Source organism: Mustela erminea, chromosome 10 (genome assembly GCF_009829155.1).
Source record: "Mustela erminea isolate mMusErm1 chromosome 10, mMusErm1.Pri, whole genome shotgun sequence".
Lineage (NCBI taxonomy): Eukaryota > Metazoa > Chordata > Mammalia > Carnivora > Mustelidae > Mustela > Mustela erminea.
In genome coordinates, this window is record NC_045623.1 from 70,027,498 (window position 1) to 70,053,282 (window position 25,785).

The 25,785-nt window shown below is 42.5% G+C and overlaps 1 protein-coding gene and 1 pseudogene across 7 annotated transcripts in view; both read right to left on the reverse strand.

Annotated features, from left to right (window-relative positions):
- Positions 1–25,785, reverse strand: part of ELAVL4 (ELAV like RNA binding protein 4) — a 149,904-nt gene that overhangs the window by 18,475 nt on the left and 105,644 nt on the right. For all 7 annotated transcript variants that reach the window (XM_032302769.1, XM_032302766.1, XM_032302771.1 and 4 more), the window contains one exon: positions 6,451–6,554. In XM_032302769.1, the coding sequence (XP_032158660.1) occupies positions 6,451–6,554 (104 nt within the window). The remainder of the gene's footprint in view (positions 1–6,450; positions 6,555–25,785) is intronic.
- Positions 15,249–15,631, reverse strand: LOC116567612 (annotated as a pseudogene).

Here is a 25,785-nt window from a genome sequence, read left to right on the forward strand (position 1 = left end):
TCCACAATTCTCCTAACACAGCCAAGGTGAGCTGGCTTTTCTAAGGCAGTTCACACCCCCCTGATGGTTTCTTTCACACTTGTAGACAACTCAAGCCCCCAAGCCCCATTCCACACACTTCTGAAAACCTACGTGTCCTCTCAACCCACACCTGATTTGCTTTTGTAATCCAGACCCAGGACACAGTGGACGACCTTTAAGATACTGGAATTATAACAACCTCACTGGGCAGAGAGAACAGGGATGCGCTAGGTCAATCCTTCAAGCTCCTACACCGGTATCTGAAATTATTCACCCAGATGAAGTTAGCAGAGCGCTGAGAAGCAGAGCAGGCAAACAAGCTCTCACAGGAGAGAATGAGCAGCCCGGTACAATGGGGGGTAAACGGGTGTCCAGTTTCCACTGCGGTGGATGTGTGCCCTCTCTTGGCTCCTTGGGGATTCAGTGATCCAGTCTCCCCTGCTGACCTTGGCAGGGCAGTGCTCCCACACTGTTCTGACTATAGCTGTCATGGGGGAGGAGAGAAAAGTGCCTTTTTATTATTAATAAGACTGAGGGAGGCAGTCTATCATTTCTGGGTGGGGTGTTACCCGTCAGCAAAAAATGATCTGCTAACTCTCCGGGAAGCATTAAGAGCAGTGATAGGAGAAATAATTGCTTATGCCGAGTGCAAAGAAAAGATGCTTCAGCGGAACAAAGGCCTTTAGCAAGGCAGGTGGATGGCAGGGTGAGGGAGGGGCAGTGCCCTGATGACCCTTGGCAAGACGAAGAGGTGGGAGGGGCAGACTGGACCCTGCAAAACTCCAGTGTGGAGAGATCCCCTGGAGGCACCGGAAGCACTTATTAGAAGAATAAAGCGAGGATGGAGAAATGGCTAAGAGGCATTATGGCACAGAGATGCCAGAATACAGGAACTCAGTTTGTTCTCCTTCCCAGAGAAGGAAGTTTTTTCCTTCCGAAAAAGCCCTCACTCACACCTTCCCCTTCTCCAGTCCTGCTCCCTCTGGAGCTGGGCTGTGGCCTTGTGATCAAGCCCCCTTCCTACTCTGACGGCGCCTCTCCTGACTGCCTGCCAACCCTCCTGGGTTCACGCTGCATGGCAGAGGCAGCCTTTTGTCCCCTCATCCCTGCTCCAGTCCTGAACTCACCCACACCCCCAGTCTGCACAAGAGTTGTGCTCTGGGAATGCTTTCTTTAAAGTCACATTTTTATAAATTGAAGAATAGCTTAATGCAATTATTAGAAAAAGACATGACACAAAATCATTTGTAAACCTGTAATGCAATGACAAAAGGAAGGACATAGATAAAAACATTGTTTACAGGATTGAGTTGGGAATGGCTGATACTGCCTTCATTATATGATAATGCATTCTCCAAATTATTTATAAATAAGCATGCCTTGCTTTTAAAATGAGTAAAAAAGTTCCTAAAAATCTCATGAAAACCAGTGTCTAAGGATGACAACAAACACCTTCAGCCTGCAAACCGCTGGTTTCATCTGTCAAACACCCCAAGTGACACACCACTGCCAGATGAGCCTTCTTGGAACTTTACTTTGTCCAGGTCCTTCTCCTGCTCAAACCCCACACAGCTTCCTTCTTCCCACCCCTCCACCCCAAACCAGTGGGAGCCCCTGCATCTCTAAGACTGCCCTATCCCATTGCATTAGAGTTGGTCCATTGCATGTCTGTTACCCCCACAAGACAGGAGCCCCCATGGAGGCAGAGCAGTGAACACTTCTTTATTCCTGCTCCTTGAACTTAAGTTAAAATCCAAACTGGAATCCCATTACTCTGAAAGGTTTATTGGGAGTGATTCCAAACCCTCATATCCGCTTCAGATCACTTTTTACTCAGTGTAACTTGAATATCAACCCAAACTTTTTGTAAAGATATCCCTTTTGAAGGTATTACAGACCATCTAATTTTTTGTTACTAATTAATACAGCAAAGAGCTGGACCACTACCGCTGGATTCAATGGAATGCTTCCCATCAAGAGGCTGAAATTACAGTGTGAATTCAGAAGCTGCTGTTTTAGAATGCATGGAGAGAGGAGAGAGCCCAGGACTGGGACATCTGGTGTGCGGTTAAGGAGAGCCGAGAATCATTTCCCAGAACCCACAGCCATTTCACCCAACGGTTCCCAGAGTCTAAAGTGATCTCTATTAGAGTGAAGTGAGGAAAGAAGCTGAACAATTAGCACTCTCAGAGCTCTAAACAGGGCAAATCATCTCCACTGGGTCCAGAGTTGAAATCCTGAGAAAAGACCCAATTTCCCAAGTGGAGCTCCAGGCTGGTCTCGCGACTAGACATGTAAGCCCATGGTCCATGCCCCATGCCTCTCTGACACACATGGATAGGAGAATCCCCAGGGCACTGCCACCCCTGGGTCATCCAAATCCCAGGACCTGGCACAGAGTCTGGAAATCTGGGGCTCAAGAAGAAACGACCTGAAGTCAGGTCTATCCCCTATGGCCCTAACCACAGGTCTGTTTACTGAAGAACCTGGAGGGACCACACAATTTGTTTGCTTTTTATATCTCCTTCCCATGCCAGGGAGTATATCCTATGTGTGGGCAGAGCCAATACACACCCAGACAATCTTACAGAACACATGTGCTGCTGAACAAACAGTGTGACCTTCCAACACTTACGGCCCGTTGCCAGAGTTATTTCTGAAGAATACTTGCTGACTCCAAATCTCACTTGCCAACTGTGTGATCTTGGGTAAGTCTCCTAACCTCTCTGGGCCTTCCTTTCCTCAACTGTATGAAGGAGTGAATAGAACCTTCTTATAGGGCTATCTTAAGAAGTAGAGTTAATGCATGTAAAGCATCCACTCCAAGAGATGTTTCAAGGATTAAATCCTATCAAGCATGTAAACGGGCTAGAATACTGTTGGACACAGAGTAAATATTCAATATAAGGTAGCATTACTATTATTCATTGTTAGTATAATATAATAAGTAATCATTATTATTTCCTTCTTGGGGCAGAACGCTTCATAGGACCTTCAGATGCTAACTCAGCTCAGTTGCTGGTCACTTGTTTGCCTTTGGACAAATCATTTCATCTTTCAGCCTGGCCGCTCTTCCCCACGAAACAAGTTATAAACCAGAGAATAATCCCTCTGTAGTCACATGTCTGCAAACATGTACTAGATGTTCCTAGGAGATCACTGTAACACACGCTTCTGAAGAATGTACTTTTTTCTTCCAGATAGGCACATTATCTGGTCATCCATACTACTTGTTGGGGCTTAATGAACAAGTCACACTCTTTCTCTGTTTTGATGCTGTGTCTGTGCCAAGATTGTATTCTCCTTGAGGACAGAGGCCTGGTCTTGCCCTCCACGTGCCCTTGGCATTGGCACACAGTCACATTCCATCCCTCTTACTAAAGGAGCAATGAAAATTTGTTAACAGGGAACCATCATTTGTGGGCACCTTCCCCTAGCAACCCAGTAACGAGCCACCCACTTCCAATAGGCAAAACAGTGTTTGTGTTTTCAAAGTGGACTCCAGAGGCTACAAACTGTTTGTCCACGGGTCAACTACCAAATTTTGTTTGCCCCGACCACCTATGCTTTAAAATTTTTAAGTTGGTTTCCAGCTTTTAAAAATTGAAAGGTATGGCAAGAAAAAAATATCTAGATTTCAGCTTTTATTGAATAATTGGAAGATCTGGCAATAATCCGGGCTTAAACAATCAGCAGTCGCTGAAGAGTAGCTGCCCTCTTTATTGCTCTCTACCTCACTACATTCTCTACCACTCCCTCAGGGCTTTCCAGATCTATCCCAAGCTGTTAATCACTGATTGTCAAAACTTAGGAATTAAAAAACAAACAAACAAAAAAACAAAAAAAACCCCAAACCCTTAGGAATTAACTCTTGGTGTGCCTGCATCTGTGTTGTGCATTATATTTAAAGCAGGGTGTTTTACACAAAGCAGTCCAGAAATGCATCACAAATGCGAGAAGGAGGGACACACTTGACCTCATCTTGCAAACATGTGCTAAATAGTTCTGGGGAGATCTCTGTAAAGCATGCTTCCAGGGGGATACTTAGGTTTTCCAGATAGGCAAGTAATCTATTCCTTCATGGGTGCCAGAGCAAAGACATAAATCTCATGTCACTTATCAAAGCAAACTGAAGCAGAAGTAAACAGTGGCCTGAAAGGCAGAAAAGCAATTTTAAAAAATTAATAAATGATGAGACTATTAACAGTACATGAAAAGGGTTTGCTTTTTTCCCCTCCCCTTTAATATGATTTTTTACCTTAAACATTGTGTCCCTTTAGGAAAGGGAAGAAAAGTTAATAAAGGAACCTATCACTCAAACTTAATTTTGAGTATGGCAAATAAACTGCTTTAATGAAAGGGCTGAAATCCCTAGGTTTGCACATTAAATTTTCATTCGTAGTAGAGAATGGAAATTATTGATTCAGCCGTGGCATCATGCATTTTGAATCCTACAGTGCCTCGGAAGCCCACGTTACTGCTGGGTGCAAATGTGTTGGCAGTGTTTTGATGCAGGGTGAGCGCAGGGTAGGTGAGGGGGTGGGGCAGACTGTCTCTTCACAGAATGAAAATAATCAATGTTCCTCGTCTGTAAGATCCACCTAGACAAAGCACTGCTTCCAAAGGCACGATGGATCAGGATGCATTCTGAGATCGGAAAAGCCAGGTTCAGTCAGTCTTTCAGGAAGCCCAAACAGTTTCATGGGAGATTTTATATATGGCAGAATGGGTGGCTGATGATTTGATCCTAAACTTTTGGGAAGGTTTGGGTTTCAAGAAAACTGCAGAGGAATGAAAAGGACTTTCTCGGTTCAAGGTCAGGGTGTCCATCAAGGGAAGAGTAAGTGTCTGACATTCTAACGCTGAACGGGATAGCACAGAAAAATCAATCAAAACCACAAATACAGCCTCAACTCGGTGTGGCCTCAACAAACAGAGATGCGAGCCTCCCATCTTCACTTAAAGCATAAAAATAGGTATGTTTTTCCTTTGAAAGAAATTAATCCTCCTGCCTCTCAGAGGATTACCTCATAATTAAACAACTCTTAATTATTTCTCCATTAGATAACTCAAGGGATTGAGTTTAAGATGAGAAAGAGGCAGCCTGAGTCAGGCCCATTTTGGGGTCTGCGTGTACCACAGACCGTAAATATCAGGAAAGCAATCATCTTTAGAAATAAAATTAAACTCAACTGCAGAGGTAAAGCTGCTTAAAGGAAGGAAGGAGCAAGGGAGGACAGACAATCATGTAATATATTCCAAAAAAGAAGGTTTTGGTTTTGGCTTTGGTTTTGCTTTGATTGCCTCCTAGCTAAGATTATCTGATGCCAATCGTCTCCTCTGTCAGTCTCGATGTTGGAGAAGTAGGTGTGTTGAACCAAAAGGTTCTGCTTTTGTGTTTTCATGCGCTGAGAGCTGGTGCCATCTATAGATCTCCATTCTGGGAGAGGTTTCTCTTTTGTCCTACTTTGCGTCAGACCTGCTGTCGTGAGGATAAGAGCGCCCAGGAGACACCTCCCTGTGGTTTAATAGGCTATGAAGGATGGGACTCATTAATGGGCTGGCAGCTGCCCCCAAGCAGGATGCTGCCTGGAGGTGGAGGAAGAAGGGGAAGGGAGGCTGAGGAGGAGGAGTCTCCATCCAGGAGATCACCACTGGCTGTGGGAGGGGCCCTCAAAGCAAACAGCGCCACTTCCTGAAGGCTCCCCACGAGATGAAGTCTGAACCGAGTGTGACACACAGTCACAGAAACCTCTGGAGGAGCAGGCTCTGGGTAATTGCTTCTCTTTTTCGACTCAAAACAATCCCACCTGAGATATTATCTACAGCCCTGATTATTTTGGTTCGAATGTCACTTTTTCTGTCATTCCTTTACTATGTTCCTAACAATTTTATAGTACCCATCCTTATTACACTAGAGTTTATTTATAACTGATTTTGTCTTTTCTAGTCTCAGTTAGGAGATGAACGGTCCACCCTTTGGTAAAGTCGAACTGTTCAGCCTGGCCCATGAGGCCCCTGCCCACCTCCCATCCAAACTTAGGCCATGCTAGTCTATATGCTGTTCCCCACTCATAATGTTTACATTCATTTTCACAGCTTCTCATGTGCTGTTCCCTGTGTCTGGAAGAGCTTTCAAGCCCCAGCTTCCTCCTATGGCTCAGTTCTGGCCATCTTTGCAGACTTGGGCTCACAGGCCTTCTTGGTGGGCCCTGACACCCCATCTGCCCTCTGTCTCCTCCCTCTACTCAGCCCGCTTCTCATTCTTTGTAATGATCTGCATCCCCCACTTAGTACAGTGGGTGATAAATGTCCTTTGCATGAATAAAGAACACCACTTCCAGCTCCCTCATAGCCTGGATTTATTAGATCAAAGGGATGAAATTTAACCAGTGCTGCTCAGTCAGGAGCCAGCAAATCACTTCTTACCTTTATGGTTTTGGTCTGGAGTCTGAGTCCATTTAAAGTGTTGATGGCTTTCTCTGCATCCTTTGGATCAATATAGTTAACGAATCCATACCCTAAACTCTGTCCTGTGGAAACATTTAAAAAAAGAGAGAGAGAGAGAGAAAGAAAGAGAGAGAGAGAGAGAGCGAGCTCAGTATCTTTATAGCAGTAACAGCTCCCACTGCAGCAAGGAGTCAAAACTTTCCTCTAGTATATGGTTCGTTTTACAGCAGGGTTTACCCCAGGTGGCAAAGTTTCCAGTTCTTCCATCTCTCACTTTGGTCAGCCTATGAACTCACAGGAGCCGCCCAAGTTAGGAATGGGTGAGTGCCCCTGCCCATCCACATACATACATAAGTGTCCGCTCAATCAGAAAGAAGTGAGAAGGTCGTGGAAAGAGAGCAGGTGTGGTTTGTTAGATTTGAACTGGAGTCATGGGACTTTTCCTATCAGCTGTGGGACAGTGGAGAGAAGTCATTTAATGTCCCGTTTCTTCTCCTACATGTTTTCTCTGGAGATAATAGCACTTGCCACAGACAAGTTTAAAAGCGTTAATGAGATCTTGTGCATAAAATGCCTACCAAATACGTTGCCTACAATATAGTAGCTGCTCAACGAAAGGCAGCTATGCTACGCTGAGTCCTGTGAAACTGGGGCGAGCTGAATGCAGTAGCTGTGTCTGCTGCCTCAGTCATGCCAGCCACGCCCACACGCGGAGGAATGTAGCAGGATCTGAGCAGCAAAGACAGAGACATTTATAGTGAAGGCATGACCAGAATTTAAAACAGTTGCTACAAATCATTGGTTGCCCTCATCATCTCCCCAGCCCAAGAACAATTAAAAAAAAAAAAAAAAAAAAAGGAGGGTTCTATTGGAAAGGACTGGGGAGCTCCTAACACAAAGGAGAGAGTGCAAACACATTCTGCAAAGACGGTTTAGCTCCTTTAGGTGGAGATGGCATCAACTTGTCTGCAAAGAGAGGTAGCAAGTGACAGGGCTCCCCCCTAAGTGAAATAAAAATAATGTGCTTGCGATCGTGCCACTGATTATAAATAGTCCATCAGCTCTGCCATGTGTCATCAGCCAGAAATATCATTAGGAAACTTTACATTTTCTGACATACCCTTTAAGAAACACAGAGCTTAGGGTGGCTGCAAAACCAGCTTGAACTTCCCAGGCAATGTTATTGATTTGTGGGCGGCAGCAGAGCCGAAGGGGAGGAAAATGACAGGACGTCACATGTCAGGGAAGACTGATTACATAAAGCTCTTTTTGGAGTACCCGGGCCAGGTCTGGGAGACAATACAGCAAAAAGCCTGCCATGTCCTGGTGACAGGAGCCCATTTCAGCAGCCAAAAAATCTTTCCAACAGCTTCTGTTTTGCTGGTAAATGTCTGTGTTTGTGTTGGTTGTAGGAGGGAACCTGGGAAAACAAGTTGGGTTCTGGATTAGAAAATGGGTGACTTTGTCATCCTTTATAGGACGCAAGCAAAGAGCATCACGAGGAATGGCTAAGTGCCCATTTTTGTCCCCCAAATGAGAATACTTTCCATTAGAATATTCCTTTGTGTTTTGGAATAACAGGGCTAGAACAGGAAAGACAGGAGCAAACTTTGCCAGATATACCATTTATAGGCAGAATTAGTAACTGAAGAAGGAGGAGAGAATGTTGAACACCCCCTCCAGCTGCCAGGCCCCTCTGTGCGCATGCGTGCGCGTGTGTGCAGGAGAGTAAAAGTGTGACAGAAAGAGAGAGAGAGAGAGGTGTGTGTGAATTACAAGACCCTGCCACATGTTCTGGGAAACTTCTGCAAATCCAAAAATATATGAGACATTAGTTTAAAAATACCATTTATCCTAAATTTGGCTCCACCTCATCAAGCCTAACTAAATTCACCTAATTAAATCCATTTTCATCATTCAAATTTATCAGTTCCATTTTCCTTGTAAATAAGAGAAGTCTTAAAAATTGCAATACTAAAATATTCTTATAATTATTCATTTTAAACAGTCATGCACCAAGTTGAGATGCTTTAAAGGGCATTTTTAAAGCAATAATCTCAACGATAAACCTTAGTTATGAGTTCTAGGAAACAAGTCAGACAGTCAATCTACCCAGCTAAATTGAATTTGTATGAAATTAAAATGAAATATGAAAAAACACAGACAAAACACTCACCACTTAACTGCAAACATTAAACCTAAACCCAAATAGTTCATGAGTCATCATACTGATGGAATGTATGTGGAAGAAATTATTATGCTTACCAGTGGTGCATGTTCCCCAATATACTATACCTTTTTTTCTAATTATTCATGTATTTATGGAAATCTAAAGTAAATATAGTGGCTATGATTTTACATTCTATATTTTATCTTTATTTTAGACGCTTCAGGTCCTAGGAAGGTTCTGAAGGTCAAGTGAAAGAAAGAACTCTTTTTTTTCTTCTTTAAGACTTATTTATTTTACAGAGAGAGAGAGAGAGAGTGAGGGTAGGGGAGTGGCAGAGGGACAGAATCTCCAAGAAGACACCCTGTTGAGCGCAGAGTCCAGTGATGGGGAGAAGGGGGCTTGATCCCAAGACCCATGAGATCATGACCTGTGCTGAGATCAAGAGTCGGATGCTCAACCGACTGAGCCACCCAGGTACCCCAAAAGAGGACTCCTGCCCAGCAAGCTGTGTCATATCTACTCACCTGCCTGTATCAGTCCCAAACCATCACCTCAGGTTGAAGGCAATTAGCACAACTGTGCTATTATCACCTGCTCTAGGCTTAGAGAGAGACTGCACTTAACATCAGGAATGAGGGTGCTTTTGAGAAAAACTAAAAACCAGATGAACATCGTTTCAGAAAGGAAGAGGGGGAAAGACTGGAGGTTCTCTTTGATATGATATAATGAGGTGCAAACTCTGAAACAGAACACTGCATTGAACAAGAGGGGAACAGAGATGGAAAGCATTGCCTGTGAACTGAAAGATATGAGATAAACTGCCACACAATGATACTACCTGTGGTTAGCCTAGTTCGAGAACAGCTTCCTCACGTGCTTCTTGCCAACATAGGAGGAGTCCAGCTAAGTCTAATAAAAAATACTTGATGGAACTAAGCAATCTCTTTTACAACACTCTAGAGATGATTAAATCCTGAGGTAGAAAATATAAAACCCAAGCCTCATTTCTTTCAAAAATTATTAGTAGCGGGGGAGAGTGAAACGAAGAATTCCGTTTTAACTTGTCTGTATGGTGGGCATACATTGGTGATGAGTTTTGGGTTTGCAGTTCTATATTTAAATGCACATAGAAAACTATAGATGAAACACATTCACAAAATATACCAACACTATTTCCATGGGGACCCAGAGAGCTACCATGCTGGAAAGGCCCCAGGGGACCCAGTCTGGAGCCTACAGCGAAGTGTGTGTGTATCTGCATCCCAGAAATAGATAAGGGACTCTTATTATTCCTTTTTCCCAAAATAACTACATCTTCCTTTATCAGAAGTAGCAAGATTTGACCATATAAGTATAGTGACAAGATTTTCAGAACAGAAAATCTTTTTGAATTTTATTTTTGTTCTCAACTTATGAATTTATTTTGATACCAAGTTGGTCAAATAAAACAATCAAACCATTGAGGTTATGGCTACTGAATCATCAATAAAAAATAAAATCAATAAAGAAAAGATGATATTATGAAATGAAGATTGCCTCCAAAATTTAGAAATTATCCTGAATACCTGGCTCCTTGATACTCAGGTGATCCACAGCCCTTACATGTGACCACTCCTTAATAGTCCTGTCCAGCAGGCACAGATGAGGGATCCCCAGTGATGACGCATGGGCAGGAAATGCATTCTTGGCAGTTTGGGATGGAAACTTAAAATTAGAATGTAGTTTCCGAGGGGAAACATTTATACATAATGGCTACATTTTAAGGCACTTCAGTGTATTTTGGATTAAAGAGGTTCATGTTTTTAACAAGCTTGTCTTAAATCTGAACATGAATATCTCTGTTTTGAAAAATTGCACAAATGCACACTCACACACACACGAACACAGGATGTGTCCTCCTACTCTGACATAGCAACATCTCCATTCTGCTGTAATAATTTGTATACCAACTTCTCCCCCCTGGAAACCAAACACTTATCACAAGAACTAGCTTATAAAAGTTTGCTTCCTCGAACATAGTAGGTGTTCAACAAACAGATCAAAGAGTGGATATACCTGTCTGTACCAACCCTCCATTTCTGGCAGAAGGCTTTATGCTTGGGGGAAAGGTGGGGGATCTGGGGAATTCTTTTTGCATTTGTGAGAAAGGGAGAGCATGACAAGCTGACACCAAGGATTGGAAAAGAAAACGCAATGAATGTCTGGGTGGGCTCTCCGCCAGCACAGATCAGGTGCTGCCCACCCTCGGAGTTTCTAAAGTGCTTTGCCACCTGTTCTGTCACATCTGACTCCCACAACAACCCCGTGGGAGAAATAATCGTCATTTTATAGATATGGAAACTGAAGATTAGAGAAAATAGTGATATGCCCTCCATTAGAGAGCTGGATCTCAGTCTAGATCAGTGGTTGGCAAACTTTTTTTTTTTAACGTACCGGGTGAGACAGTAAGTAGTTTAGGATTGGCGGGTCCTCTGGTCTCTGTCATGACAACTTTGCCATTACATCATGAAAGCAGCCATAGACAATATGTGTTCCAATAAAACACATTCAGAAAAATAGGCAGTGGGCTCAATTTGGCCTTTGAGCCAGAGTTTGCTGACCCCTGGTTTAGATCTTTTGAGTCCAAATCCAGTACCCTTTGCCATACTCACAGCTACCCCATTTGAACTAAAAATCACTGACAATGATACCAAAGCCCTGAAATACTTCTGAGGCTTTTTTGAATCATCTAAGAAAAACTCAACTATCTTCAATAATCTGCTCTAATAAACATTTTCATTGTATTCAAATTCTAGGAATCACCATCATAGCTGATTATAACCCATCATTTTCCCGGTCATTCTGGATAGATGTTGTTTTCCCTTTGCCTTTGCAGACCTGGAGGTTATGACAGGAGGACCCCAAATGTGACATCCTCATGGTTGATGGCAGCAACAGAGAAGCCATCCCTTTGCAGGGCTGGCTGGAAGGGACCTCAGCATTTCTGCACTGCCAACCTGCACACTTTGCTCTTTCTTTCTTCAAAAATCGTCATTCTCCAGAAAGCTAACTGCTACTCTCCTCATCTGTGAAGCCCCAAAGGGGACAGCCAGATGGGTAGCTGCTGTTGATAAAAACTTCTGAGTTGAGTAAGGAATTTTTGTGAATGTTAGAACCCCTAGCTCAGGCTGAAATTCTGTTCTCAAAGCACATGATAAAATCCCCAGTCACCTTAACATCACCTGCATAGCGGTAATCCGCATGCTGGGTTAACACCAGCCAACTCTAAATCCCTGGACTCCCTCCCTGCCAGTCCTGAGATGACTTTCCCTGTTGTTGGATGCCTCAAAATCTACCTGAACACACCCAAAGGGTCAGATAGGCCCGCAGCTATTACTACACACACTGATATGTGGTGTGTGTGTGTGTGTAAACTATACTTGCCCTATAACATTGGTTAAGTCATTTAAACTCTATCAGCCTCTTCTTTCATCTGAAAACCCTGGGTAATCCCTTATCCTCACAATCTTAGCATCACTGTGACGGCTAACAACGTTAACACACAGACCAATAGCAGCTACCATCTATTCAGGGTTCACCTTGTGCCAGGCACCGTGCTAAGTGGCCTAATAATGCTTCCTAATTTAATCCTGTGTGAAATGGGTGCCATGGGGCCCAACGTGCAGATAAGGAAAATGGGCTAAGACATGTGAAGTAACCAGCAAGTAGGGTCCGTGGCTAGGATTTGAATAAGCCCAGTTCTGTGTGACTTAGCTCTTGCTTTTTTCCCCCCGGGGAAAAAAGGCATGTGAAAAGGCACGGCAGTGTCCAGGATCAGGTAAGCACTCAGGGGGATGAATACACCCTACGCTGGAGTCTCTTCCCGTTCTTAGCACTGACTGGGGATATTCTGAGATGCTGGAGCATTCACAGCTCTGTTCCCACCCATCCCACCTCTGCGGTGTTTACACAGTGCTGGGCAACCGGAGTCCTGGCTTTTCTTCTGCAAGTTCAGAGTTAGGGGAGACAACAAGTCAGAGGATTTTTCTTTTGGTAGTTCACACAAATGCCTCAAACTAAGTATGGTTTAAAGTCCTGGTACTCTAAGTGTGGTCCCTCTACCAGCATCGTTGGCAACATCTGGGGACTTGATACAGAACTGTAATGATGTAAGAAATGTAGTTTCAGCTTTTTGCTCTGTGGCCTTGGCTAACTCACTTAAATTAACCTCCCTACACCTTGGTTTCTGAGAAAGCTACACATCCTAATCCATAGTAACAGGGAAGGGAAACTCTGATAGGAAAGTTCTTAGAATTCCTTTGTATACACTATTTCTTTCCTTCCTCCAAATCAGCATTCCTACTTTGTCCCTTTCTGCTGCAGTCATCTCATTTGTAAAATAAACTTAATATTACTTTTTCATGGAGTTACTGGGAAGATTAAAAGTGATAATGCATGCAAAGTGCCTGGCATATAAAAGATGCTCAATAGATGTTGGTTCCTTATCTTTTTGCTCCCACACTCCCATTAAATACTGCCTTCTACTATTGTCTATGAGAATGCTATCCCCTCAGTGAAGCCCCAAACTTCTTAAAGGTAGAGAATGTTTCTGATGCTTTACTTTTTATTGGACCACATGATACACAGCAGGCACACAAATTCCATATATAACAGGCACCTACAACATGCTGGGTACTATGAGTGGGCCCCCAAATGACCAAGAAATTGTTCCTGACTTCAGGGGACTTAATATGTAGAATGCAAAGATGGATATAAGAATTAATTTTAGTTCAGCAAAAATAATAAATATATCAGAGATACTTCTTTTAAAATTATATACAGAGGCTCCTGGGTGGCTCAGTCAGTTAAGTGACTGCCTTTGGCTCAGGTCATGATCCCAGGGTCCTGGGATTGAGCCCCACATCAGGCTCCTTGCTCAGCAGGGAGTCTGCTTCTCCCTCTCCCTCTGCCTCTTCCCCCTGCTCATGCTCTCTCTCTTTCTCTCTCATGCTCTCTCTCTCTCTCAAATAAATATGTAAAATATTTTTAAAAATTTAAAAAAGAACTATATACAGGAACAGAGAGGAAATGCAGACTGATTCTGACTGAGGAGAATACAGAAGGCTTTCTGCGGGGAGGTGGGGGTGGGTATTTGAGTTCAGCTTTGAAAAAAAAAAAACCCAGGAGATTTTGATAGGATTTTCCCATCAAGGGATGAGCTTCCAATCTGAGGGCTGAATCCAAGCACTGCATATTACCCTACAGGTATTTATTGAGCACCTATTATGTGCCAGACATAGTTCCATTTACTGAGATTACAGCAGAGAACAAAAATACTTGTTTTCTGCCATTACAGAATGTATATTCTGATTGGGGGTGATGGAGAAAGACAAGAAACATAAATAAAATATAAAGTTTGTCAGATGATGGTGAGTTCTTGGGAGGAAATAAAGCACAGAAGGGGGAAGACAGTATAGGGGATGGGATTGCAACTTTTTAATAGAAGGTCAAGTAAGGATAAGGTGACATGAGAGCAGAGACCTGAGGGAGAAGAATCAGCTAGTCCCCCCATCTGAGGGAAGGGCATCCCAGGCAGAGGAAATCTGTGCAAAGGCCCTGAGGCAGGAGCGTGCATGGCATGATGGAGCAATGAAACAAGTGAACGTGAAGGTAACATACCACTCCACTTGTTAAAGGCCTAAAAAGAGGAAAAGAGTAGCCCTGATTCTTTCAGACTGGTTCTATGATGCTGTCGAATAATACATGTATGAAAACACTCAACCCCCACTCCATAGCTTTGCAGATCAGGTAAATACTCTTACTAAAACATCTTTTTGAAACCATCTCTTTATGTGACTCTATTCCTTACTAGATTGGAGGCTACTTGAGGTCAAGACGATATTTTATTCATCTCTGTGCCCCCAGGACCTATCAAAGGGTCCATGACATTCTTGGATACCCAGTAAATGTCTGTTGGCTGAATGAATGAATATTATCTCTCCATTCACATTTACAACCTCTTAACCAATTCAAACTCTCATATACCAAGCAGAAAGCAACCAGAAAGAGCAACAAACCCTTTACCCGACTCTTATCCATGTCCATAGGAACCAAGCCCATGAGACACATCTGAATGACCTTCAGTCTTTAGTTTGAAGGAGAGAAGACTCTAGAGGTGCTCAGAGCCAATTCTAATATTGGAAGGGCTGTCATGGGACGGCAGGGGTAAATTTGCCATGTGGTGCCCCATGGGAGAGAACAAAGATCAGAAAAGAAAGTTAGGGAGTAGATTTCTGCCTTGATAAAAGGAAGAACTTTTTTAAAAATTTAATTTATTTTTTCAGTGTTCCAAGATTTATTGTTTATGCACCATAGCCAGTGCTCCATGCATGTATTGGTGGTATTAAGGAAGAACTTTCTAATGCTGATTTATAAGGTGTGGTTGCCTTGGGAGCTGGTAAGGGCCCCATGACTAGAGGTATGCAAAGAGAGAGCAGATCAATGTTCTATCAGGGGATGTGGCAGCAGTCAGCAAGATCGACTGATCCCTTCCAATGGTAAGATTGAAAGATTCTAAGTTATATCTTACTTATTTATTTGAGGAACAAGAACCAAGTTTCTCATTTGTTCATTTCTTGAAGTATTCCTTAGTGATATCCTTGGCCTGAAACTCTTCACCATAGTTCTTAACCACCAAACAACTGCAACCAAACACTTTTCAGGGTTTTTCCATCAGTTTCCCAGAGGTCTACCCATTCCCCTACTTTCTTGTTTCCATCAACCTTCATTAGGTGGATTTAGTATTCAGGACAAGGGGCTACACCAACTTGACAGACATAGGCTCATCACAGTTGGATGCAAGGCCACCAAGATGGGCTTGGAGCTTGTCTAAAGCTTTGGCAGCTTTGTGAATTCCATCTGCTAGGCCATCATGGATGAAGGCAGTCTTCAACAGCTCTTGGAAAGCAGTATTACCACAACACTTCCAGCAGCAATGCCTTCCTTGGCCATGGCAGTGGGTTATGGGTGGGGCCAAATCTTGAGGTCTCTGCCTCTGTGCTACTTGGTGTCAGCCGGGAAAGAGCTAAATTATATTTATTTTAGACCCAACACTCCAAACTGGTTTCAGTTTATCCTGATTTCTAACTGAGGAAATAAAAAGAATAGAGAATAATTATTAGGCACCTAGTATAGGCTAAACACTTTACATACATCATTATTTAAATCTTCACAAACTGTGAAGCAGGTATTTTTATCCTTACTTTATAGAAGGGGAAACTGAGCCCCGCAAAATAGAAATAACATACCCAAAGTTATTTGGCCACAGAATAGCAGCCAGACCCATTTGATTCCAGAGCCTGTGTACTTTTTTGCTGTGCCCTGGCTTCTTGAATATGTGCTCATCTGTATGCTAATCACACCAGCTGGACATGCATGGCACAGTGTGCCTGAGACTTTGAGAGCATCTGAGTTTTCTAGTATTATCTCCAAGTCCTCATTCTTTCCATTTAATTCCAATATATACCTTCAAAGTATCCCATTCCCACTTCTAACCTGGTTGTGCCTAGATCTGGTACATCACAGAATGACAATCTTAGAAAGGACTTTAGTATCAATCATCTTCACGTCTGTACGATAGATTCTAAAACTGAAGACCAAGGAAGAAGCAAGGTGTTTGTGGTCTAGTAGGAAAGTCAGACCTATGAATCAATAATGACAGTAGGGTATGGTTCAGTGTTATGTCAGTTAGAAGGAGAGAGGGCTTTTTGAGATGAATTCAAAAAGATTGATAAGAGATAGCCTCACAATAGACAGAGAGGGGCATTATAGCAGGAGAGGACAGCATGAACATCTGTTCCTCAAGGAGAGAGACCTGCCCCTTGGTTTACAGCCATTACTTGCAGGAGGCTGCTGATTGTTGATACCAACCTGAATTGTCAATACTGCTTCCAAGTTGAATCTGTGCTCAGATGTATATATGACATCCCCCCCTAGACCTCTGGCACAGATTCAGGAATCATTTAGGCATCTGAAATTTTGAGTGTGTCTGCTTTCTGCCAATGACAAACACTATTGAAAACTACAGGACCCAGAAGTCCTTATTTTGAATTCCCAAAGTATTTAAAATTACGCTGAACCAGTACTAGGTTATCTCTAGAGGTTACATTCTGGCTTCCTAAGTAGATGTAATTTACCCAGAAGCTGAGAGCTCATCATGGGGCATCAAAATGGCAACGAACAAAGCACTTGTCCCATAGTGGGCATTCAATATAAGCTTGCTGAACTGAATGCATTTCTTAGTGGACCCTAAATCCCTTAAGGGCAGGAACGTGAATCTTACTAATCTTGGTATGACTAATGTGTGGCACATAGTAGGCTTTCAATAAATCTATGTAGAATGGATGAATAAGTCAACAAATTCAAAAAGTGAATAAATAGGAACAAAAATAGTTATTTTGGGGGGCAAATGAATGGCTCAGTTAATTAAGTGTCTGACTCTGGATTTTGGCTCAGGTCATGATCTCAGGGTCATGGTTTGAGCCCTGCATCGACTCTGCTCTGGGTATGGAACCTGCTTGAGATTCTCTCTCCCTCTCCCTCCGCCCCTCCCCACTCTCTCTCTTAAAAAAAGAATTTTTTTTCAATTTATTTTTTGAGTGTTTACCATGTGCCAATCAATGTACTGAGTGCTTTGTTTCCCCCACCCCCCGCTTTATTGAGGTATAATTGACAAATAAGATTGTAGGATATTTAAAGTATACATTATGATGATTTGATACATGTATACTTTTATTTACTTACTCATATTTTTGATGAGAACATTCAAGTTCTAGCTGAGTACTTCATGTCTAACATCTCATCTACCCCCAAAACAATCCTACAAGTTGGCATTATGACTGCCATTTACAATAAAAAAGACCAATGTCCAGAGGCCTCAGATCCCAAGACACAAGTTCTTCTGGCTCCAAAGTCCATAGAGACTTTTAATAGAGTTTCCCGATTTCAGAGACAACACAAACCAAACTGTTTAAGTAAAGGTGAAACAAAGCCTCTATTACTGGGGTAGGCACATGCAAATGCACAAGTATATACAGAACCAAACTGTTAAAGTAAAGGTGAAACAAAGCCTCTGTTACCAGGGTAAGGCACATGGAAACGCACAAAGTATATACAATGATTCCCAGCAGTTCCCAAAACAAGAAGGACCGGTTACAAAATTACATTATTCCAAAAAGAAAGCCAACCAACAAATTCTCAAAGGATTTTTTTTTTTTAAAGATTTTATTTATTTATTTGACAGAGAGAGATCACAAGTAGGCAGAGAGGCAGTCAGAGAGAGAGAGAGAGGAGGAAGCAGGCTCCCTGCCGAGCAGAGAGCCTGATGCGGGACTTGATCCCAGGACCCTGAGATCATGACCTGAGCCGAAGGCAGCGGCTTAACACACTGAGCCACCCAGGCGCCCCTCAAAGGATTTTTTTTAACCTCTTTTGGTTTGTCCTATAAAATAAGTTGCTCCAAGTGACAGATCTTCAAATATATATATTTCAATAATAAACCTCAATAAATAACAAAATGAAACTAATCTGAACCTATTTTTCTTCTGTCTGTTCAGGAAAGAAAGGCAATTCATAAGATAAAAAGCCAGTATCAAGTACTTCATTTAAAAAAAAAAAGCTGAAAGGAAAAAATAGGGAATGTGCCAGGGATAATAGAAACCTCAGTGACAACCACCTCACACTCAGCATCTATCACACAAAGAGAAGTGTTCAGACTGATGACCCTGGGGCAGTGAAAAGTTCTTAATCGAAGCAGCATTCAATTACATTATGTGCAGAATATTCTTACAGACAGGAAAGAATAGTCAAACATTTAAACATATTTTTAATGAGGGTTGAAACAAAAAGAGGAGGATTTTGGCAAACTCCCAGCTAGCCAGAGAAATGAACCAGAATTCTTAATTTTTCGTTGGCTTGCTCTCACATAAAACAAAAGGTCTGGATGTCAGACAGACAAGACTTGCCACCCAGAAGGGACGTGCACCCACAGGTGATTCCAGAAATGCAGCCAATGTTAGACAACGGTCTAGCAACAAAGAAAGAAGAGATAGAAAAAGTTATCAGGTTAGTACTAATTACATACTCTATAATTAGCCTTTGGGCAAAATGAGACTGTCTGTGGGTGAAACGTCTGTGGGTGAAAGGAAGTGCTGTTTAACACTAAAGACAACAGCTTCCAAAACTCCCATCAGACACTATTTGTATAAAGCATGTGTGGAGGCTCCTGATATCATGTTGGGATTTAGATTACATGAGATAAAGTATGTGAGAGGGCCTGGCACAGGTAGATGCTTCATAAATATTAACTGAATATAAATTTATTAAAACTGCCTCTATCCAAAGTAAAAGAAAATTCATGGCTCTCGATGAAGGAGATAAATAACTTGTCTGTGCAGAGAGAAGCCAGTATGTCAAATGTGAGCTGGAGAAGGACTTTGAGGATCTTTATTGGTATGTCATTTCTGAAATGGGCTTGGGGCTCTCTGGCCTTGGACTTACCATTAAGAGCTTGTGAAATGCAGAGATGAGTACCCCATCCCTATTATCAAGGAGTTCACTGATAGTAAAGTGCCAGACAGGAAGCTCATGACCGTGTTCAGTTCCAACAAATGTTAAAAGAGAAATTCCCCAGATCCATGAATAAGAAAAGAAACAAGAAAGAAAAGCGCATTTTCCCTTTTCCTTACTATTCAGTTTTCAGATAAATAATAAGACCAAAATCAAGAAATAAAAACCAAAAACAAAGGACTCATGCAGAAATGGGCCTGTAAAGTAAGAATTAAGGAGCGAAGTCATCTTCTTTGATTTTTTTTTTTTTCTTTTTAAAGCTCAAGGCTCATCAGGGAATGACTATACTGTGCCAGTGTGACCAGTCTCCTTATGCTGAGTCGAGTACCTGAGAGAGGTGAAAATGAAGGCATGCCCAGGAATGTGTGTGAGAATTACAAAAGGTAAACACCTTCTATGGCTCAGCTCTTTTGGGCAATGGAAAATGAAATGTCACCCTGACAGTCAGAAAACCAAATGAACTCAAGATTTAAATCGTGCCCAGAACATGCTCAGTATTCAGTGACTTTCGCAAAAAATGCCTAATGCGTGATGGGGCTGCGTTGGTGCTGAAGAGATGGATCCATCTGGCACCACCTTCGGTTTCTCTTGGGAGCTAGTAAGACTTTTCTAGGACACCAAGGCCTCCATTTGCCCACCCATGTACAGAAGAGGACCCCAGCTCTTTCTTAACAAAAGAAATGAGGTCATCATGTAGAACTGTCCCAAATTGCCCCCTTCCCTCCTACCTGCAAACTTATCCCTAATGGAACTCCATCCCTCCCTCCTGGCTTAGAACAAAAGTCCATAAAATGCTGGAGAGTAAATGTTCCAAGGGAAAGGTTATATGTTATACCATTCCTTTTAAGATTTATAATGCACATTAGCACAGACTCAAAGAAGTAGTGATAAAAAGAAACCCCGTTTTAACTTGGTTCACTTCCATTCCCCCAATCTCATTTGGTCACGAAACCTCTTCAAAAAAAAAAAAAAAATCTTATGGGGGTGCCTGGGTGGCTCAATCATTAAGTATCTGCCTTTAGCTCAGGTCATGATCTCAGGGTCCTGGGATGGAGCCCCGCATCTGGCTCCCTGCTCAGAGGGGAGCCAGCTTCTCCCTCTTCCACTCCCCCCGCTTGTGTTCCCTCTCTTGTCATGTCTTTCTCTGTAAAAAAATCATCTATTAAACATCTTTGGGAAAGACTTTCAGAAGAGATTCCCAAATGACCATTACTCTTTGAAACAGGAATGAATACTGCCTCAGGATATAATTACCCTGAGTTGGGGGTTCTGGGCCCATGGTCTGAGCTATAGTTCCTGAGATACCAGAGGGGCTCACAGAAAAAAAGGAAACCAAGCCAGAGAGCACTTCTAAAGTCTCTTTTCGCTGTAACAGCTTATGATTTCGTTTCTTAGAAGACATCACACAGACTCGACTCTGGGATAATCTAGACACAGGACAGAGACACATAGCGGGGAGGTGATCAGACATTTGAAGACGTAGTTTCATGTTGGTACAAGTCATACAGGTCTGATCTCTAGCTCATGATGTATCAGTGGTCAGCACGAAGTCACTCAAGGAGTTTCATGCAGAGAACCAAAGACCCAAGGATAAAACAAAACATAATTGCATGTGGCTCATGGACACCCAAGCAGGAGCACACATGTATGGGTGTACACATACAGGAGCACACCTGCATGTTATCTATGCTTAACTAACTAGGCACATGACCCTGAGAGCCGATATAGTACTGCAGATGAGGAGACAGACCAACAAATATGGGTTCAATCTTGCTCGGACACTTGGAAGTTGTGTGACCTTGGACAAGTTACATAACTTTTCTAAGCCTGTTCCCTCACCTGTAAAATAGGGTTAATTATTATTACACCTTACAGCACAGCTGTATGAATTAAATCACCACACACCAGGTGCTGTTCTAAGTATTTTGTATGTACTGATAATCAAAATAATCCTATCAATCTCCCTATTTTACAAATGAGAAAACTGAAGCACAGAGAGGGTAAGAATTTGCCTATTACACAGCTAGTAAGTAGTAAGGCTGGGATGCTAACACAAGCAGTGTCGCTCTTCATTACTGGGCTATCCTGCCTAGCACAGTTCCAGATTACAGTAGGTGGATGACATTCCCTGGGAAGACATACACACACACACGCACAAATACACAAGTACACAAATACCCTACACCTCCTTTTCCTCTCTGGGATTTAAAATGGGCTGTTTTTGTTATTAGTTTATTACACGGGCAGTTCAAGTGGGCAGCATGCAGACACCAGCTTCCTAAACACAAGGATCCTATGTGGCTGTTCAAGGAACAGAAGAACAAATTCAGTCCTGAGAAATGTTAGTTCATTCTGAGTGATGACTCACAACCACTATTTTCACAAACAGCCTGCTAATTAAACTTTCTTATGAACCCTGCTAACCAATTTTTCCAATGCACGGAGGAAAAATCATTCATTATAGACCGGAATCCAAAATCTAATATTAACAGCACAAGTAGGATCTGTGGCATTGTAATTTGATCAGCTTGAGCATTAATAACAGTTAGACACTGATGTCTGAGAGAGTTAATCAGCTTTTGTTGAGATGCATGTAGATAACAGAACAAAACATCTGGAAAGCAGACTAGAGAGCAAAACTAGCTTATCCCAAGGGGCTTAGTATTTGCTTTACCCTCCTAAATCCCCTGCTTACAACATCCTATCTTCTAGGTGACCATAGTAATATCCTGAATTGGTATAGCATTTTAAAGGCTTACCAACACATTAGCAGCTCATCTCGTGTCGACACACAGTAAGGTGGAAAGTGCCAGTGTTATTATCTCCATTTTATGCGCAACAATCTTAGGCACGGAACGATTCGATCCACCGAAAGTCATATAGCTAGAATGAGAACTTGGTGGAATCTTCCATTTTATCATGTTGCCACTCAGAAAGGTGGCTTGATTTTAAAAAGAATCTTAGAAATCATCCTGGCATTTTCAAAATATTGAACTGAAGGCTTTCATATACAATCTTCCAGAACCAGAAAGCTGTTGTTCATTATTACTGCAGCTATTTCGGAGGTTTGCTGGAATACATCCTACACAGCCACAAGCAAAATTCAGGATGAAACAGCAAGAACTCGAGGAGCCCTCTCTGTGAAGGTCTCCTGATCCCACTGGCAGCAGCATGTGGTCAGATAGACATGGGTACACAGGCAGTGTGGTCAGTCACTTCAAACAACATGAGCTTTGGTTTCTTCATCTCTAGAACAGGGCTGCTCTTACCTCTTGGGATTGTGGTCAGGATTAAATGAGCTAACAAACATAAAGCAACTGGCATCCAGCGGTGCTTAATAAATGTGAGGTCCCATTCCACTCTGCTGCCTTCTCATATGGTATCTCCTACTTCCTCCTTGGAATTACATAACTGAGAACTGAACCAGGAATATATCTACTTTTCCTTCCTTCTCTCCTTCTCCATCTGTTGGCCCTGGGGTAGGCACTTGGTGAGAAGACGGAGGGCTTGTGAGACACAAGTGTCCCCTCCCATTTATAGACTGCTTCAGTTTATAAGTACCCCCACCTGTGTCAGATGGTTTGAATGCCAAGTACCATGCAAAGAAGGTAAGGAAAGGATCTGTCTTCTTACTGTGTGGTGAGAAAATGGAGGTCCACAGGGACAGAGTGACTAACTCAAAGCCAGGCACATACCTATTCAGCGTGTGCATGAGCGACCTGTGGGATGGTGTAGGACTTCCACTGATGTCTGTCTGCTGGTTAGTTCACTGTACTATGTCTGGTATTTCTGACAAGGAAGCATTTGTGGTGTGTGTGTGTGTTTTGGGGAGTGTGGCACACTGGGGTAGTGTTTGCTTTCTTTTGTACTTAGAGTGTGGTCTGTCTCATTGGGAAGGTTCCACTGATGAGCAAGTGGCACTGGGAAGAGAAAAGGGCTGAGGACCACTTCCAGTTTGCAAGATCAGGACCTGGGAAGTGAAAGGAATGTTTGATTCTCCTGTTTGCTATCCAGCTCAGAGTCCAGGGCAATGGGGAACCTGCCAGAAATGACTGTACCAACCCTTACCAGGGAGATGGAAGCAGAGCACTGAAGTGCCTATGTGTCTAGACTCAGGGTTTGACCCAACGGGGAAGACTGAAGAAAACCAGAAGCTGGTTATACCTCAGTTCAGGGCAGCAAGAACGGAAGCCCAATTCAGAACACCCCCTTTGGCGCATAATTTATGAAAACAGTGAAAACAGGTACTCCACTCAGACAACTTCTCTCTGTCATTGCCTGCCCTGGTCAGAAAAAAAGAAAATGTCAATCAATCCAACATGGGTTCAAGCAAGAAAGATGAGGAAGGGAAAACTATGTATGTGATTTCAGACTTCATATCCCACCCTGTATTATATACAGCTGGCAAGTGTCTCCACAGAGGTTTCTGTGGGCTAACTGTGAGTGTGGGGGAAAGAGGGCGCGGCTGGGATCTGGGTAGGGGAGGCGAGGGCTGGGATCCTGCTTACCCTTAACAATGGGATCAAGGTTGTCACCATCTATATTTCCTTGATGTCAAGAAAACTTGGGTTAGGTGGTATGTTACTTCTCGGACAAGTACCCTAGCCATGTTTAATTTAATTTTCCTTCTGGTTCTCTTTTTACCATTCATTCTACACATATTTCGCTCTACCTTGCTTTAAAAAAAAAAATCCATGGCTATTTTAATTCTAGCTCTTTTCCATATTATCTTATAAAGCCAATTCAAATTCTTTTACAATCAAATGGCATGTAAGTAAATAAAAAGGCAAAAAGAGGGGGCAGGACAGGCACTAAGCAAAGAAAAGAAAAAAGGAAAAAGAAAGAGAGAGGAAAATAAGAAGCCAAGTGCTCTTGACTCAAGTCTTCCTTGGGCTGCATTGGCCTTGTAAAGTATAGACATTATCCATATTGGCTATTTCAAAAGGGTCAGAGAAGTACTAAAAGTAAAAGCCTTTGAAAACAAACACAAATGGCAAAAATCGGGGATTATTAAGTGTACATTTTATGCCATACCACCAATAAAATGACCTAATCTGATTCAAGATGTTTGTGATAAGAAATTCCATTAGCAGCCACAGGAATTAGAGTGATTACCCTAAGTAGCTGTATCCACTTAATGGTAATGGGACCTCACAGATCACCGGACATACAACCACAAAACAAGGGCCAAGCAGAAATCCAAACTCAGAGGTCAGCTAGAAACTGAAGGAGGTGAAAACAGTCACTGAGAGAACATGTACCTGACCTCAGCAAGATAAACGGTGGTTCTCAAATCATAGACACCATGGGGAGTCTGCAAATTGTCCACCTCCTTCTGTGTTAGGTCAGCTTATTTATTAGTAAAGTAGAAAAACACAGACTTTGGAGTCTGACAAACTTGGGTTCAAATCTCAGCTCCACCACTTATTAGCTGTGACCTTGGATAACTTACTTAACATACTTAAACCCTATGTGAGCTTCAGTTATTTCATCAGCACAAAAGGGGCACTAACACTTACCCACAGAATAGTCCTGGCTGTTCTATTCACTACCCCTTTAAGAGGTCTCTGAAACTTGGCTCAGCTGCTTCCTCTTCATGGACTGGTCTCCCACAACCTACTCTCTACCAAGATCAAGGCTCACTCCTACTTGACACTTATTCCGAGATCCCCAGCCCACTGTCATTTTTTTTTCTTCTTTGAACACTCATAGCTGATGTCTTCATATTCATTCACCAGAGGCAGAGTGATAAGATAAAAGACCATAGACTTTCAGTCAGACAGATCTAACCCCACTCTCCAGCTAACAGATTCTAAGTCTTGGCTTCCTTATCTATAAAATGGGGATAATACCACTGATCATCTATAACTAACATAAAGCTTCAAAAGACATAGAATAATATGCCTAACCCTGTAGCTGACACATAGCAGGCATTCCATCAAAACTTCAACTTCCCTGTATTGTTATGAGTCTTCCTGTGCTAATGAAATTAATAGCCAAGTTCAGGGAGGGTGAGTTTGGACCTTGGTGAAAAACAAAACAAAACAAAACAAAACCCTCCATAAAACAGCAAAGGTGGATGTGCAGTGATGTGCATCCCAGCCCCTTCCAGAGCTGTAGGCTGCCGCAGGGCCCCATAATTTGTCCTGACTTCCCCCATCACTGCCCTGCTAGCAGCAACATTTGGGCACAAACTAGGCCTTATCCTCTCTGGCTTCCTCACAGACCCTGATACAGAATTTAAGAGAAGAGAGGGAAAGGGAATAACATTTATTTGGTCTGAGAGCACAGACACTAAATAAATACTGTTGGCTGATTGAAAATGTTTTACAAATGTAAAAGCCTTATATAAATATATGGTCTCCATCTGAATTTTATCTTCTCTCCAAACTAGAAATATCTTCTTCCATCAAAGCTCAATTTGGGGACGGTAGAAAAAATAAAAAGGCAACTTAAAGATCTTTAGTTCTTACAAGGAATAAAGACAGATACAGAGTTCATCAGTTAAGAGCAGTAAGGGAGATGTGGAATGGGGTGGG